Source organism: Cervus canadensis, chromosome 9 (genome assembly GCF_019320065.1).
Source record: "Cervus canadensis isolate Bull #8, Minnesota chromosome 9, ASM1932006v1, whole genome shotgun sequence".
NCBI classification, from domain to species: Eukaryota; Metazoa; Chordata; class Mammalia; order Artiodactyla; family Cervidae; genus Cervus; species Cervus canadensis.
The window spans coordinates 67144864-67160415 of NC_057394.1; the positions used below are offsets into that span (position 1 = coordinate 67144864).

At 45.1% G+C, this 15552-nt stretch overlaps 2 protein-coding genes and 1 long non-coding RNA gene across 7 annotated transcripts in view; 2 read left to right on the top strand and 1 right to left on the bottom strand.

Annotated features, from left to right (window-relative positions):
- The first annotated feature begins 204 nt into the window (after positions 1-204).
- Positions 205-2380, top strand: MLNR (motilin receptor). The gene is made up of 2 exons (XM_043477926.1): positions 205-1222; positions 1980-2380. Exons 1-2 carry the CDS (start codon positions 331-333, stop codon positions 2348-2350), a joined length of 1263 nt encoding a protein of 420 aa, XP_043333861.1. The 5' UTR covers positions 205-330; the 3' UTR covers positions 2351-2380.
- On the bottom strand, positions 2104-9727 carry LOC122447354. Of its 3 annotated transcripts, XR_006271198.1 has the most exons (4): positions 9460-9727; positions 6598-7152; positions 4187-4369; positions 2104-2362 (listed from the first exon to the last, which is right to left on the bottom strand). It is a non-coding gene; the product is annotated as an uncharacterized LOC122447354 (long non-coding RNA). The 3 variants fall into 3 exon arrangements; XR_006271196.1 differs by lacking the exon at positions 2104-2362 and having other exon boundaries at positions 2663-4369; positions 6964-7152; XR_006271197.1 differs by lacking the exon at positions 2104-2362 and having other exon boundaries at positions 2663-4369.
- A 30-nt stretch (positions 9728-9757) lies between these two features.
- CDADC1 (cytidine and dCMP deaminase domain containing 1) overlaps positions 9758-15552 on the top strand; it is a 31835-nt gene continuing 26040 nt past the window's right edge. For 2 of the 3 annotated variants that reach the window (XM_043477924.1, XM_043477923.1), the window contains exons 1-3: positions 9758-9961; positions 10714-10811; positions 15375-15449. In XM_043477924.1, the coding sequence (XP_043333859.1) occupies positions 9880-9961; positions 10714-10811; positions 15375-15449 (255 nt within the window). In that variant the 5' untranslated portion in view covers positions 9758-9879. The remainder of the gene's footprint in view (positions 9962-10713; positions 10812-15374; positions 15450-15552) is intronic. The other variant, XM_043477925.1, reaches the window with a different exon arrangement.

A 15552-nucleotide genomic window follows, 5' to 3' on the forward strand; every position in this document is an offset into this window, starting at 1 on the left:
CTTTCCCGCGTCGGGGCAGGCGCCGTCCGGGGCGGCCGCCTCCCGCGTTCAGTTGGGGAGGGAAGCGCCTGGAACACGACGGGCCGGGAGGCTGCCGGGGGCGGGGACTGCGCGCCACCCGCTCGGCAGCCCTCTAAGCGGATCCTGCGGAATCGCGTCCCGGCGCGCGGTGCAGCGGGGCTCGAGCCGTGCGGGCGGCGGGAGCTCCGCGCGCACTCCGCTCGCCGGCCGCCGAAGGAAGCGCTTTCGCAGCGGGGCCAGGCGTTAGGCACCCGGCCCTGCCCCGGGCACCCCGCGAGCGTCCGTGCGTCCGCCTCGCGCGCCGCGCCCATGGGCAGCCCCGGGAACCGTAGCCACGCTTCGCTGGGCCCCGGGGAGCCGCCGTGGGCCGCGCTGCTGCCGTGCGACGAGCGCCGCTGCTCGCCCTTCCCCCTGGGGGCGCTGGTGCCCGTGACCGCCGTGTGCCTGGGGCTGTTCGCCGTCGGGGTGAGCGGCAACGTGGTGACGGTGCTGCTGATCGGGCGCTATCGGGACATGCGGACCACCACCAACTTATACCTGGGCAGCATGGCCGTGTCCGACCTGCTCATCCTGCTCGGGCTCCCCTTCGACCTGTACCGCCTGTGGCGCTCGCGGCCCTGGGTGTTCGGGCAGCTCCTCTGCCGCCTCTCACTCTACGTGGGCGAGGGCTGCACCTACGCCACGCTGCTGCACATGACGGCGCTCGCCGTGGAGCGCTACCTGGCCGTCTGCCGCCCGCTCCGGGCGCGCGTCCTGGTCACCCGGCGCCGCGCCCGCGCGCTCATCGCCGCGCTCTGGGCCGTGGCACTGCTCTCCGCCGGGCCCTTCTTCTTTCTGGTGGGCGTCGAGCAGGACCCTGGCCACGATGCGCTCCGGGACCTTAACGGCACCGCGCGGCCCTCCCCCTTGCCGCCGCCGCCCTTCCTGGGGTCCTCTCTGGCTTCCCCGCGGTCCCCGCCGTCGGGGCCCGAAGCAGCCGCCGCCGCGCTGTTCAGCCGGGAGTGCCGGCCGAGCCCGGCGCGGGTGGGCGCGCTGCGCGTCATGCTGTGGGTCACCACCGCCTACTTCTTCCTGCCCTTCCTATGCCTCAGCGTCCTCTACGGGCTCATCGGGCGCGAGCTGTGGAGGAGCCGCGGGCAGCTGCGAGGCCCGACCACCTCCGGCCGGGAGAAGGGCCACCGGCAGACGGTCCGCGTCCTACGTAAGTGGCGCGGCCTCTGTTCCAAACACCCCAACCGCGCGGTGGCTTCCTTTTGTGGTTCGACCCCAGCCTCCACCTGCTTATCCCTCCACTTTCCGTAGAAAACCATCTCCCGTCTTCTAAGGGCTCTGTCACCCAGGGAGCCCCCCTGACGGTGGATAGCCGGGTCTGGTAAATAACTATTATTTCCCAAAGCCTCTGTGAGCAGAGAGCTAAACTGATCCAAGATGAATGATTGCAGGCTCTTAAGCCCACTGCCTGTGTCTGTTAGACGCCGCAGATGTGGAATTATTCACAGAACCCTGGAGAAGACGGGATACCTCACGTTAAGATAAAGTTTCTTTAATAAACGTTATGGTATCCTGAAGACTGAAGTGAATCGTGCCCGTAACAAAAAAAAAAAAAAAAATCGTGCAGATGTTGCATAATTCTTTTCAACGGAAAATAGAGAACATGTTTCTGAAACAGGTTTGTGGAAAGAAACGATTTCTACTTGTTAGAACTTGTTAGTAGAAATCACTCTCTCTGGTTTATGCCTTGGTAGTGCATGTATGAGCCGAATATTCAGTTGTTGGTTGTTCTCGAATATTCAATTTCAAAGCAGACATCGATGCTGTCTGTAACCTGGTAGTTTTTCTGGGGTGGGGATCTGGCTAGGCAAGAGTTTTGTTTATTTCGCTGTTAAATTATTGCCTCAGTGGGAACTCTTGCTTTCGGATGCTTTAGCTAATTCTGGTGCCTGTGTTTTGTTTTGCAGTGGTGGTGGTTCTGGCGTTTATAGTTTGCTGGTTGCCTTTCCACGTTGGCAGAATCATTTACATAAATACCAAAGATTCCCAGATGATGTACTTCTCTCAGTACTTTAACATCGTTGCTCTGCAACTTTTCTATCTGAGCGCCTCCATCAACCCCATCCTCTACAACCTCATTTCAAAGAAGTATAGAGCAGCGGCCTGGAAACTGCTGCTGGCCAGACGGTCCAGACAGAGAGGTTTCTGCAGAAGCAGGGAGGCCGAAGGGAACCCCGCCGGTGTCAGGGCTGGCTGCTCGGAGAACAGCGCCAACATGCAGATGTCAGCAACCAGCACTGCCAAACACGGCGCCCTGTCCCATGGCTCTGGGACTTAAGGGAAAACAGGTCTGTGGGGAGGAAAGAATCGGGAGGGGGGAACAGATGCTGTTAGGGAGAATTGGAAAGAGTAGTTGACATTTTGCAAAATAAGGAAATCAACCCTAAATACTCATTGGAAGGACTGATGTTGAAGCTGACACTCCAATACTTGGGCCACCTGATGGGAAGAGCCAACTCACTGTTAAAGACCCTGATGCTGGGAAAGATTGAGGAAAGGAGGAGACGGGGGCCACAGAGGATGAGATGGTTGGATGGCATCACTGACTCAATGGACATGAGTTTGAGCAAGCTCCAGGAGATGGTAAAGGACAGGAAAGCCTGGCATGCTGCAGTCCATGGGGTTGCAAAGAGTCGGACACAACTTAGCGACTAAACAATAACAAGAAAGAGTGGTTGACATTTTGCAAGTTTGTCAGCAACTTAGCATGAATTTTTTTTTTTAAACAAAGGTATGAGATGTATCTGTACCAATCTCTCTGGCTTTCCTTTCATGCACCTCCTTGGGTAAGTTCATTTCATCCTCCTGAAATCCCACATCACAAAATGTGCTCTGGGGAGGTTTTTTAAGTCCTCACTCTCCTACTCTCAGGATATGACACTCATTTTCCAGTTAACAAGTAATCCAGACAGACGGTGCCATAAAAACTGTCACCTGTGAGGTCAGAGGTGTATTTTGTTTTAGATATATGTGTTATGTGCTGTTTTTGTTTTATGTTTTAGATAAATGTGATGGTGCATCTACAAGGAATCCAGGATAATGAGAGTTTGATTTAAGAAATTACTTAATGTTTACATATGGCAGCAAAAATGTTTAGAAACAAGTGAAAGGAATTCTGGGTAGAATTGAGTGATCAGGGGTCTCACCTCTCTCAGGCTCAGAGAAAATCATTTACTTTAGGCACAGTACCCTCTGTTCAGAATCTAGTGACTGAAGCCTGAGGGCAGGGGGCTGCAGCAGGATTTGGCTTCCACAAAGAGACTGCCACATTGATAAGAGCTTTAATATGCCTTATTTGCCTTGGCTTGGTGGGCTAAGCAGTGATGGATTCAAGTCTCAGGTCTGAGTCTGATCTCTTAAGAGCCTTACGCACTCCCACCCTGAGAAGCTACACTTACAGAAAAACATGAGTCAAGGGGAAGATTGGGGGCGTGAGAAGGGGGCGACAGAGGATGAGATGGTTGGAAGGCATCACAGACTCAATGGGCAGGAGCTTGAGCACGCTCCAGGAGACAGTGAAGGACGGGGAGCCTGGTGTGCTGCAGTCCACGGGGTTGCAAAGAGTCAGACGCGACTGGGTGACTGAACAACAACAGTGGATGCAGTCAGGGTGAGAGAGACTGTACTGGATATCCTGGCCAACAACTGTGTAATGTTGTTTTTTTACAGTTTGAAACATAAACCTGTTTCTAGAGGGCTGCTGCTGCCTCTGGGAACACCAAAGGGCCTCAGCCACTGCCAGGGTCTTATGAATGGTGGCCCCTGGAGGTAAGCAGGATGCAACTAGCTCAGCTATGAGCTACCAATGGTGACTCCATAAACAAGGGTCTGCTCCACATGCTGACCAGGTCCTTTTTCATGCTTTTTCATGTGATTAGCTATGTACATGATGCCTTCAAGTCCCCTTGAAGCATCCTAACACTCTGGCCCTACCCTCGTGAAGCAGCGAGGAAGCCTCCCATCTATACTTGTGTTTCTGCCAACTAGTGGAAGAGGCATACTGGTCACTTGGGGCAGCAGTCCCTAAACTGTGTTCTGCAGATTTTAAGAGAGCATTTGAAAAAAAGGATTCTGTGGTCAGCTATGATAGAAAAACACTGCATGCTGTACCCACCTTCCCAAGAGTCACACAACACAAAAGACCATGTCGGAGGCTCTGAGACGCTGTTGCTGGGGACACTGCCGGGGGGCCTCACTGTGCTCCATGTGGCCTTGGGCCTCCGCCACACCTCTGCTGCAACCACAGTCTTTCTTCTCATGGGATTTCCTCTCTGGGGCAGTCAGAGTGGCTTCTTCCCTGTGGAAAATCATGGCTAAGAATTTTATTGATACATTATTTATAGTATAATGCTTTTATGTTTTTATCTATAATGTTTTATTTATGGTATAAAGTTTTAGAAGCAAAGAGCTCTCCTTTGAGCTTTCTTGTTCAGATTCTAGAAAAGAGGGATCTGCATCACACTTTCCTGTGACAGAGGTGTGTTTCCAGGTGTCACAAGGAGTATCACCCTTCCTTATCACCACTGGGTCCCTGAGATGGAGTCTCTGAATTCCATTGCTCCTGTGGGTGGCTGGGCACCTGCTTTCAAAATGCCCACCTCACCCATTGGCAGATTGTGAGATGAGTGCAGCCTGTCATATGTTTATTGGAATGTGAATAGAATAATCAGTGTATCATGTGTACTAAGGCCAACTATTATGTTGTGAAACTTTTGTTGCAATTATGTATCAGTTGGTGTCTTTCATGGTTCATAAAATAAAATGTATTCTCATTGTGGGTCATAGTCAAAAATATTTGAAAAGTTGTTCTAAGGTCTAAAATTGTTCTGTGTTTAGTCATGTCTAACCTTTTGCAACCTCATGGATTGTAGCCCATCAGGCTCCTCTGTCCGTGGGATTTTCCAGGCAAGAATTCTGGAGTGGGTTGCTATTTCCCTCTTCAGGGGGATCTTCCTGACCCAGGGATCAAACCCATGTCCCCTGCATTGGCAGGGGGATTCTTTACTCCTAGCACCACCTGGGGACCCCTGAAGTGTTCTCTAGCCCAGCAGAAAGTGTCCTCTTGTGTTGACCACTAGCTGTAAGGGGAGAGGCATCATGGGAAGACGTGAGGAGTGGCCTCATGGGTCTCAAGTCAAGGGTCACTGGAGAGGGATAGGTGGCTGCGATTTCAGGCCTGGGCCTCCCTCTGCCCTGCGGATGGTGTCCTGGACGCTCTGACTGGGAACTCTCGCTGCCCCCAGAGAAAGCTCTCTTTGAGCCCCCCAGCTTTTTTCAAGTGAGGCACCAACCTTGGGGAAGGGTTTGTGTTTCATTAATTGACTCCACAAATACTCACCAAGCGAAGTGCATGACAAAATAGAAACATTAGTTCGTGTTATGGGGTTGAAATCATCTCGACTTTTGAATGGCCTTTTTGGCCTTGAAATGTATGACTGTGTCATCTAGACTAACCACATATTCAGCTCACAGGCCAATAAAAGCACTGACATCAGAAAGGCCTACAGAATTTCAGGTGATTTAAAAAAAAAAAAAGGTCGTTCTGTACAGATTCTGCTTTGGTAGGTCTGAAGTAGGGCCCAAGGTTCTGCATTCCTAGTAAGCTCCTAAATGATGCTGATGCTGCTGGTCCAAGGGCCTTAGCTTCCTTGCCTGTAAAATGGAGATGATGAAAATCTGCATAATAGATGTTGTATTAAATGAAGTGATGAGCATTTATATCTTTCTCCCACCCCTCTCAAGCTGTGTCTGCTTGATCAAGGTACTCAATGTCTCGGTTCCTATCAGTAGGGATAAAAATAAAAATACATACTTCATACGGTTGTTGGAAGGAGTAAATGAATATATAAAAAGGGCTAGACTTCCCAATTGGTTCAGTGGTAAAGAACCTGCCTGCCAACGCAGTAGACGTGGGTTCAATCTCTGGATCAGGAATATCCCCTGGAGAAGGAAATGGCAACCCACTCCAGTATTCTTGCCTGGGAAATCCCACGGACAGAGGAGCCTGGTGGGCTACAGACCATGGGGTCAAAAAAGAGTTGGACGTGACTGAGCACTGAACACATGCAAAGTGGCTAGAACAGAGCCTGGAATGTAGAAAACGCTCTGTACTGTAAGATACCATTATCATCACCACTATCGTTGTTATAAAGTTGATTCAAGTAGCTGTTCCACCAGCATTAGGTCCCTATTCCCTCTTACCTGTCCTCTCATTCCTACCCCTCCCTCCAGTCCCTTGACTTCTAACATGAATTATCAGAGAACCTCTTCAGGCTGCTGCTTCAGAAACGCCCAAACCCAGTCCAGACGGTGCTGCACACACGGGGAGCCTCACGAAGCATGGTCGTGGACCCTGATACCAGGCCCACCGCCTGCCTGCTCCCAGGCCGCCGATGGCAGAGAACCCCAGGACATCACAGGAGGCGGGCCTGCCTGTCCTTCCTACCTCGTGGGGGCACAGACGTCCTCAGGGGCCCTGGACAGTCTTATGTTGTAGCACAGTGATCTATGTGGCACCAAGTTTACCTTTCTGAGGACACCAGGAGGGACAATATGTGGAAAACTTGAGAAGTGACTTCTCTCTGGCAGCGCTGCCCTCCATAACAAAGCAAATGTGCCATGAAGGGCGTCTGGATTTTGTTTTGGCTTCTCTTTGCTTCTTTGAGGTTGAAGTGCCGCCAGGAACTGCCTTCCAAGAACTCTTTAGGAAACCTCAATTTCTGGATTCAGGGTGGTGCTCATGGTTACATCCTTGCCTGAAATAACCACACGAGGGCCGATCCTTTGTACAAGGGTGCACTGGCCACCAGGGGTCGCTATCAGTCCCGTATCGACCTTATCCCCAGGCATGCAGGAGGCATGGTCATTGGTCGTGGTGTGCCTTCCACATACCAGAGCAAGACCGAGGGTGAGGTAGGTTTCCTTCTACAAGCCAGGTATTCAGTCTCTGCCAAATGTCACCAGTACCAACAAATCCAGCACAGACACGATGAGCTCCCTGGGACCTCAGCTTGTTTTATTGTAAGAGGATTCTATCCAAATACACACACTGCTAGGACCAATATTCCCAATCTGCAGGACCTAGAATAAAAGGAAGAGATCCGGGTTATCTACAGAAAATACGTAAATGATACATAAAGCGGGCAGGGATACTAATTAGTGATGTTGAGCACCTATTCTTTATGGGCACTGTGCTACCTGGGATCATTGAGTTTTTAAGAAAATTTGTGATAAACATAATAACCCTCCCTGCCTTCCTCCATCCCCTCCATTTGTCTCCCTCCTTCCTTCCCCATTCTCTGAATAAGCTGGTCAAATAGTCATTTGACAGGACTTCCCTGGCGGTCCAGTGGTTAAGACTCCAGCCTTCCAGTGCAGGGGGTGCGATTTGATCCCTGGTCTGGAAGCTAAGATCCCCACTTGCCACAACTAATATTTTGCATGTGCAACTAAAGATCCCGCATGCCACAACTAAGACCCGGCACAGCCAAATAAATATATAAATATTTTAAAAATAAACAAATAAAATAAAACTTACATGGAAGATTAAAGGGTCAAGAATAACTAGGATACTCCTGAAGAAAATAAGGGTTTTTTTTTGGGTGGGGGGAGGAGTTAAGGGGGCAGAGGTATAATAAACCAATAATATACAATATAGAACCCAGGAACAGATTTACGTACATATGGAAACTTGATACATGACAGAGGTGACACTGCAGATCAATGAGGAGATAATGCTGGGCTAACTGATTATCCAAGTAGAAAAGAAAGTGGATTCCAACCTAACATCATACACAAAACTAAATTCTAGATGAATGATGATATAAATATGAAAGGAAAAACATGGCTTTTAGAGGAAATAAAAAAGTTACTGTTAAAAAACAGATATAATTGACATAGACAAATAAAAGATATATTTATAAACAGATAAAAATGCTTTTTGAAAAGATACAAAACCCACTTAAGAAAATTATTTGTATGTTTGGCACATTAAAATAAAGAACTATGCACTGAAAAAATAATTAAATGAAAAAGCAAGTGACAAATGGGGAGAAGACATTCACCATACACATTCCCACCCAAGAATGAGTATCGAGGATGTATAAAGGATGTTTACAAATGAATAAGAAATAACTACCAAATAGAAAAATGGTTAACAGGTATTTCATAGAGAGGACACATGTATGACCAATGCACCTAAGTAGAAATCAGGGAAAATCATAACCACAAGATATTTTATGCCAACCAGATTGGTAAACATTAAAAGTTTGACAATACCCAAGAATTAGTGGGGATACAGAGCTATGTAAATTGGTCCAGTCTCTCCAGAAAACTTTTCAGCAGTATCTGGAGGACTTGACAACTCAAGAATTCTACTCCTAAGTGTAGTCCCTAAAGAAGCTCATCCATATGAACATAATAAGTGAAGTCACTCAGTCGTGTCCAACTCTTTGCGACTCCATGGACTGTAGCCTACCAGGATCCTCAGACCATGGGATTTTCCAGGCAAGAATACTGGAGTGGGTTGCCATTTCCTTCTCCAATACAAAAAAGTTTAAAGCAGCATTGCTTGCAATAGCAAGAAGCTGGAGATAGAGCAAATGCCTCGTGACTCAAATATGGGTAAATAAATTGTGGTATATAGCTTCAATGAAATACTACACAACAGTGACAATTAATGAACCACAGTCATATCCATCAACACTGAAAATTCTCTTCAGTCTTTTACAAAATAATGTACTCTCATAACGTTGGCTTTTGCTTTCATAGTCTCGGAGCGGTTTTTGTGCCTATTTTTTAAATATTTCAAATTATGATAACAGCTTAGGTTGGTGACGGAAAATGGGCTGAGTCACTGGGGAGTAGGGAGGAGCTTCATTCTGAGTCACGCCTAGGACACATAAAATAATAAAACTGAATTGCACTGAACACAAATCCACAATGTCTGATACCTCTCAGATTTTCCAAGGGCCACTTCCTCCATCCTCAATTTCCTGAGGACAGTTCTACCCTCAATGTCTTCATGTGTTTAAGAAGCAGCAGGATGTTCTTGTGGCGGTCCCCGGCACTAAGTTGCCCAGCACTGGCCAACCTTAGAGGATAACCACCTGGGACCGCCCAGCTCCCACCTCATTCTCCTCTCAAACTCCCTGAGACCCTGACCGCTAACTGTATGGGGGCTAGTTTCCATCTTAGTGGCTCAGGCAGTAATCTGCCTGTAATGCAGGAGACCTGGATTCGATCCCTGGGTAGGGAAAATCTCCTGGAGGAGGAAGTGGCAACCCACTCTAGTATTCCTGCCTGGAGAATCCCACGGACAGAGCAACCAGGCGGGCTACAGTCCATGGGGTCGCAAAGAGTGGGAGAGACTGAGTGATTAACACTGACTTCCATTTCAATTCTCCTTCGCTCTCGGGCCAACTCTCACGTATGCGAAGCCCTCATCGCCCTCGCCAAGTGTGCGCAACTTGGGACTTCGAGCCAAGACATCGTCAAGCGACCAGACTTCATTCAGCAAACCCTAAGAACGCAAACACGAGCGTCAAATGATTCACGGCCCCGTGTCCCCTACTACTCGCCGGGTCGCCATGGTAGGAGTGGCCCCTGTGCCACCGCGGCCGCGCCTCGCCGTGACGTCACACAGGGCGCCCGGAAATGGCCGCCGAGCTCATGCGTCATCTGACTGCGCCGAGTTGGCTGTCGCCGTACTGTCTGCTGCTGGGAGGAGGCGAGAGGTGGGGTTGCTGGGGCAAAGATCATGCAGGACAGCGCGAGGTTTCCTGGGCAGCAGAGGCCGCTAGGCTGGGGATGAGAGAAGTGGGGCAGATGCAAAATCTGGAGAGCGCGGGGGCCGGACGGTCAGTCAGCACCCAGACGGGCAGCATGACCGGTGAGTGCCCCGAATCCTGCTCCCGCCGTCAGCCTCTCTCTCTGCTCTGCGCGTCTCCCGCCGTTTCACTCCGGGTTTCCTGCTTGCTCTTCTTCGCCTGCGTTTCTGCTCCTGGGTGTCCCATCCCTGCCCCGGGCGCGTCCCCGCCTCCGTCTCCGGGATCTCCTGGCCCGGCTGCACTGGCTTCTGAAGTTGCGCTCACGCCTCACTCCCCTTTACTTTTTCCTCCCAGGTCCTGGAGCTGGGATCTCGGGGGATCGGCGAGCCTGAAAATTCCCTAAACCGTGTTTTGTGTTGTTTTTTAAATTTCATTCCAAAATTAACCGCACGCGGCGCTTTCCTGTATTTCAGCTGCTTTACCTTTTAAGGTCACCGTATTTTTAGTTTATGTTCTAATCCCTGCCCTTGTTGCAGCGCCTCATCACTTCAGAGTAAAGCTTGCTTCACCGTGATCTCCGATGCAAGGACTTGTCATAACTTTTTAAAAATATAATTCCCATAGCTACGTGCGTCACTTGTACTTTTTTTCCCCCTGGAAAGAGAGCCCAACTTCGGAAGGTGCTGGAAGAGGTTGCCCTTATGGAGGCTGAAACTTTCTGATAAGAAAGTGCTTTGATTCTTTTGCACACGAATCCTTTTTCTCTGCCTCTTGCTAAAACAGCGGAGCCAAGGCTGCAGCACCCAAGTGGCAGTGAGCTTAGTTCTGATTTTCATCAGTAAAAGTTTTAAGTGTTTGCCCTCTCTTTTTGTAGGTGAAATACCAAGGCTTTCTAAAGTCAACCTTTTCACTCTGCTCAGTCTCTGGATGGAACTCTTCCCAGCGGTGAAAACCCAAAGACAGAAATCTCAGGTATAATTTGTTTCGTAGATAGTTTTTCAATCTTTAGGCAAGCGGTGGTCTAAAATCTGATTTTATTGCTCTAGTTTCGGTCACACTTAAAAACAAACTCAGTAAGCCTTCAAATTTGCAAAACACTCGCGTGGTTTAGTGTGATGCTTGTAGTTCATAGCTGTGATGGTTTCGCTTTCCAGACTAAAAATAGAATATTAACAGTTATGCTCTCAGACTGCCATCTGTATTTTCTTTGGTCAGCTGGCTGTTAAGGTCTTTGGCCCACGTTTTAATCAGGTTGTCTGTTTTCTTATTGTTGAGTTTTAAGAGTTCTTTGTATATTTTGGAGAGCAGTCTTTTATCAGATGTGTCTATTATAAATATTTTCTCCTGGTCTGTGACTTGTCTTCTCATTCTCTTGAGACTTTGTCTTTTGCAGAGTGGTTTTTAATTTTAATGAAGTCCGACTTACCATTGATTTCCTTCATGCATCATGCCTTTGGTGTTGTATTTTAAAAGTCATTGCCATACTCAAGATCATCTAGGTTTTCTCCTATGCTTATTTTCTGGGAGTGTTATAGTTTTGGCCTGTGACTCATATTGAGTTAACTTTTGTGAAGAGTGTAAGGTCCATGTGTAGATAGGGAATTTACTTCATGATAAAATGATAGTTCTTGGAGTGGTTTTCTCCCAATACCTATGTGAAATGTTTTATAAATAAAACATTATTTAAGATGTTGTGCATTTTTATTTCCTATTTTTCAACCACTCTCTATTATTGGCTTTGAGAAAGTTCTTCATTTTCTTCATGGATTTTGAAGTCCTTTATTCTTCCTAGCTGTTAATAGCTTAGTATTGTTTTATGAAAATAGAAGATTGCCAAGCCATTGGTTTTTTTGGTTTGGGTTTTTTTTTTTTTTTGCTGATGGAATTTGTCTTAAAGAGACAGAAGGAAATGTTTAAGATTTAAGCCTTTTAAAGTGTATTTAAAAGTTGGACTTTACATTGCAGTGTTATTCAGCTGTGAGACGGAAGGATATCCTCCTATTTGTGGCATAATAAATGGACCTTGAGCACATTATGCAAAATGAGTAAGTCAGACAGAGAAAGACAAGTACTGTAATGACCAAACTCGGAGAGAGTGAAATAGTGGTTACTGGGGGCTGAGGGGACAAGACAGATGTTGTTTAAGGGTACAGACTTATGAGAAGTAAATAAGCCCTGGAGATCTAGTGCACAGTTGCAGGGAATGCAGAAAACAATACTGTTTTATAATCATCAAACATGCTAAGAGACTAGGATTTAACTATTCCAACTACTAGAAAGAAGTGAATAGTTGTGTAACATGATTATTCCAACTACTGAAAAGAAGTGAATAGTTGTGTAACATGATTGAGTTGCTAATTATTGCTATAATGGCAATCATAATATACAAATGTATCAAATTAATGTACACCTTAATATTTTACAATGTTATATGTCAAATGTATTTCAATTAAACATTAATTAAAAGCGGGGCTTTTTACAAATTGACTAATAATTTTGAAGAACCTTTTTTAATATCAAGATTTAGTATCATTTTAATTCATTCATACACACCACACACACACACACACACCAAAATATATCTTGTTCTTTTCCATCAGGCACATTAATTTATATAAATAATTCCACTATTAATTGCACATGATGTTCACAAAGTTCTTTTTCCTATTAAGAAAAATTTCTCTAAGCTAAAGTAATAAATTCGTTTCACTTAAATTCTTTATCCTGCTTTTGCTATAGAAAGTAAGCCACAGAAACTCTTAAGATGCCATTTCGAGTGTACTTGTATTGGAAACACTGCTTTTGACACTCTAAAAGTCTTTGTCTTTTTAAAAATAAAATATTTTTATGTGTTAGAAAATAATACATGTTTATTATTTACAAAATAGAAGAAAAAATCCCTCATAATTGCACCACTTGGAGACTACTAATGTTTTGGTGCTGTTTCACAATCTTTTTGCTCTATTTCCTTTATTCATTGGATATCATTTAATTCTGTATCCTGCCCTTTTGACTTAACAACATTGAAAATGTTCATGTTGTAATACTGTTATAAACACTGGAGTGGCAACTTAGTCTAATGCTTTCGGAGTAGCCAGTGGTTCAGCAATTTCTCCCACCCTCACCCCTCTCTTTGTCAACCGTCATTCTGTTCTCTGTGTCTATGAACTTGGGGATTTTTTATTGTTTCTTTTGAGAATCCCATATAAGAGAGATCATATGGTCTTTGTCTTTCTCTGTCTGACTTACTTCAGTTAGCATGATGCCCTTGAGACCCCTTTATGTTGTTGTAGATGACAAGATTCTATTCTGTTCTGTGGCTGAGTAACATTCCATTGTGTGTGTTGAATACCCACACAATGTTTCTTCTCCATTCATCTGTTGGTGGATGCGAGGTTGTCTTCATATTTGGGCTATTGTAAGTAAATGATGCTGCAGTGAACATTGGGAGTGCTTATCTCTCTTCAAGTTAGTGTTTTCATCTTCTTTCAATAAATACCCAGAAGTGAAATTGCTGGTTCATGTTATAGTTCTGTTTTTAATTTTTAGAAGACCCGCCATACTGTTTTCCATAGTGCCTGAACCAATTTGCAGTCTCAGCAACAGTACCTGAGGGTTCCCTTTCCCACACCCTCCCTGACACTTGGCAGTTCTAGCTTTTTTGATGACAGCCATTCGAACAGGTGTGAGGTGATATCTCATTGTGGCTTTGATTTGCACTTCCCTGATAATTAATGATGTACAGTATCTTTTTGTTTACCTGTTGACCATCTGTATATCTTTGGAAAAATGTCTATTCAGATCTTCTGCCCATTTTTTAATTGGATTTGTTGGACTTTTTTTTTTGCTGCTGAGTTGTGTGAGTTCTTTATATATTGTGAATATTAGCCTTCTGTCAGATATGTGATTTGCAAATATTTTCTCCAGCTCAACAAGCTTTTTAGTTTGTTATATTTCCAGTTGTTTATTTTTGCTTTTGCTCTTTTGCTTTTGGTGTCAGATTCAAAAAATTGCCAAAACCTATGTCAAGAGGCTTACCACTTGTTTTCTTCTAGGTTTTTATCATTTTATTGTCATCTTAATGATTGCATAACAATCCATCCTGTCAATGTAATATGTCTATTCTCTTATTACTGCACATTTAAATTATAATTTTTGCCAACCTTAGGGTATTATTAACTACAACCATTTCTGAATATAACTTCTATCTGAGTTTTCTGTGTTGTCAAATATTTACACTGTATGAATGTGTCTTGAGGATTGTTCAGCAAAGTATACATAGTATAAAGAATAAGAATTTTTAATTATCCAATCTAAAACTAGATAAATGAGTGGGACTTCTGAGGGGAAAAAAAAACACCATAAGTACTTAAAAATTTTGGAATAATACACAATGGAATATTACTCAGCCATTAAAAAGAATACATTTGAATCAGTTCTAATGAGGTGGATGAAACTGGAGCCTATTATACAGAGTGAAGTAAGCCAGAAAGAAAAACACCAATACAGTATACTAACGCATATATATGGAATTTAGAAAGATGGCAACGATAACCCTGTATGGGAGACAGAAAAAGAGACACAGATGTATAGAACAGTCTTTTGAACTCTGTGGGAGAAGGCGAGGGTGGGATGATATGAGAGAATAGCATTGAAACATGTGTATTATCATATGTGAAACAGATCACCAGCCCAGGTTGGATGCATGAGACAGGGCGCTCAGGGCTGGTGCACTGGGATGACCCAGAGGGATGGGGTGGGGAGGGAGGTGGGAAGGGGGTTCAAGAAGGGGAACACAGGTACACCCATGGCTGATTCATGTCAATGTATGGCAAAAACCACTACAATATTGTAAAGTAATCAGCCTCCAATTAAAATAAATAAATTTGAAAAAAATATTTTGGACTAGAAATCGATTATTATTGAACATGGCTGTCATTTAAAAACAGTTATCTCTCCTACTGGTTCATAGTTTTAAATTTCAGTTAAGTAAGACTTATCTAAAATTTCCTGAATATTACTTCAGTAAGACTTTAGAATAACTGCATTGTTCCCTCATATTTCTCTATACATCATGTACTGTCTTTCTCTCTCAGCTCTTCCCATGGTGTCCTCTGGGACCTTATCTTTATGCTGAAAGACCTCACATACTTTTCCAGGACAGAAGTAATATAGCATAATAGTGAAGACAGTGGATTAGGGGCTCAGATCCCTGCTTACCCATTTATTAGCTCTGTGACCATGGTTGAGACATTTAATCTCTATCCACAGTTTCTTCATCTGGAAAATGAGAATAATTATAGCTACTTTGTAAAGCTGGGATAATTAAAGAAAGTGATTTAGGACCAGATACATGGTAACTGTTAGGTATTATTATCGTCGTACATATAGTCAGCACTACCACCGTCCACACCCCCATCATTTCATTACCAACATCATTACTTCCTCCACTTCCTGTTTTTTACATAGGAAATATTGAATTAATCACATTTTAGGTACTAATCCTTCCCCCCGCCCCAATCTGCTTTTAATTAGGAAAAGGAGGAAGGAAAGCATGGACCCTTAGGAGACAATGAAGAGATGGCCAGAGTATCTGCTGACAAAAAACAGGTGCATTTTTATGATTTAAAAAAAAGACATGTTCATAATAACAAAGCAAAAGGGATGATACAAAGTAGAATAAAAGTTTCTTTTAAATTCAAGTTCCCCTTTC

What these genes read in the sequence shown, in the direction of transcription:
- MLNR (XM_043477926.1), top strand. Translation starts at nt 331, where the DNA reads ATGGGCAGCCCCGGGAACCGTAGCCACGCTTCGCTGGGCCCCGGGGAG. An exon ending in GCAGACGGTCCGCGTCCTAC is followed by an intron (nt 1,223 to 1,979) that starts GTAAGTGGCGCG and finishes TTTGTTTTGCAG; the next exon opens with TGGTGGTGGTTCTGGCGTTT.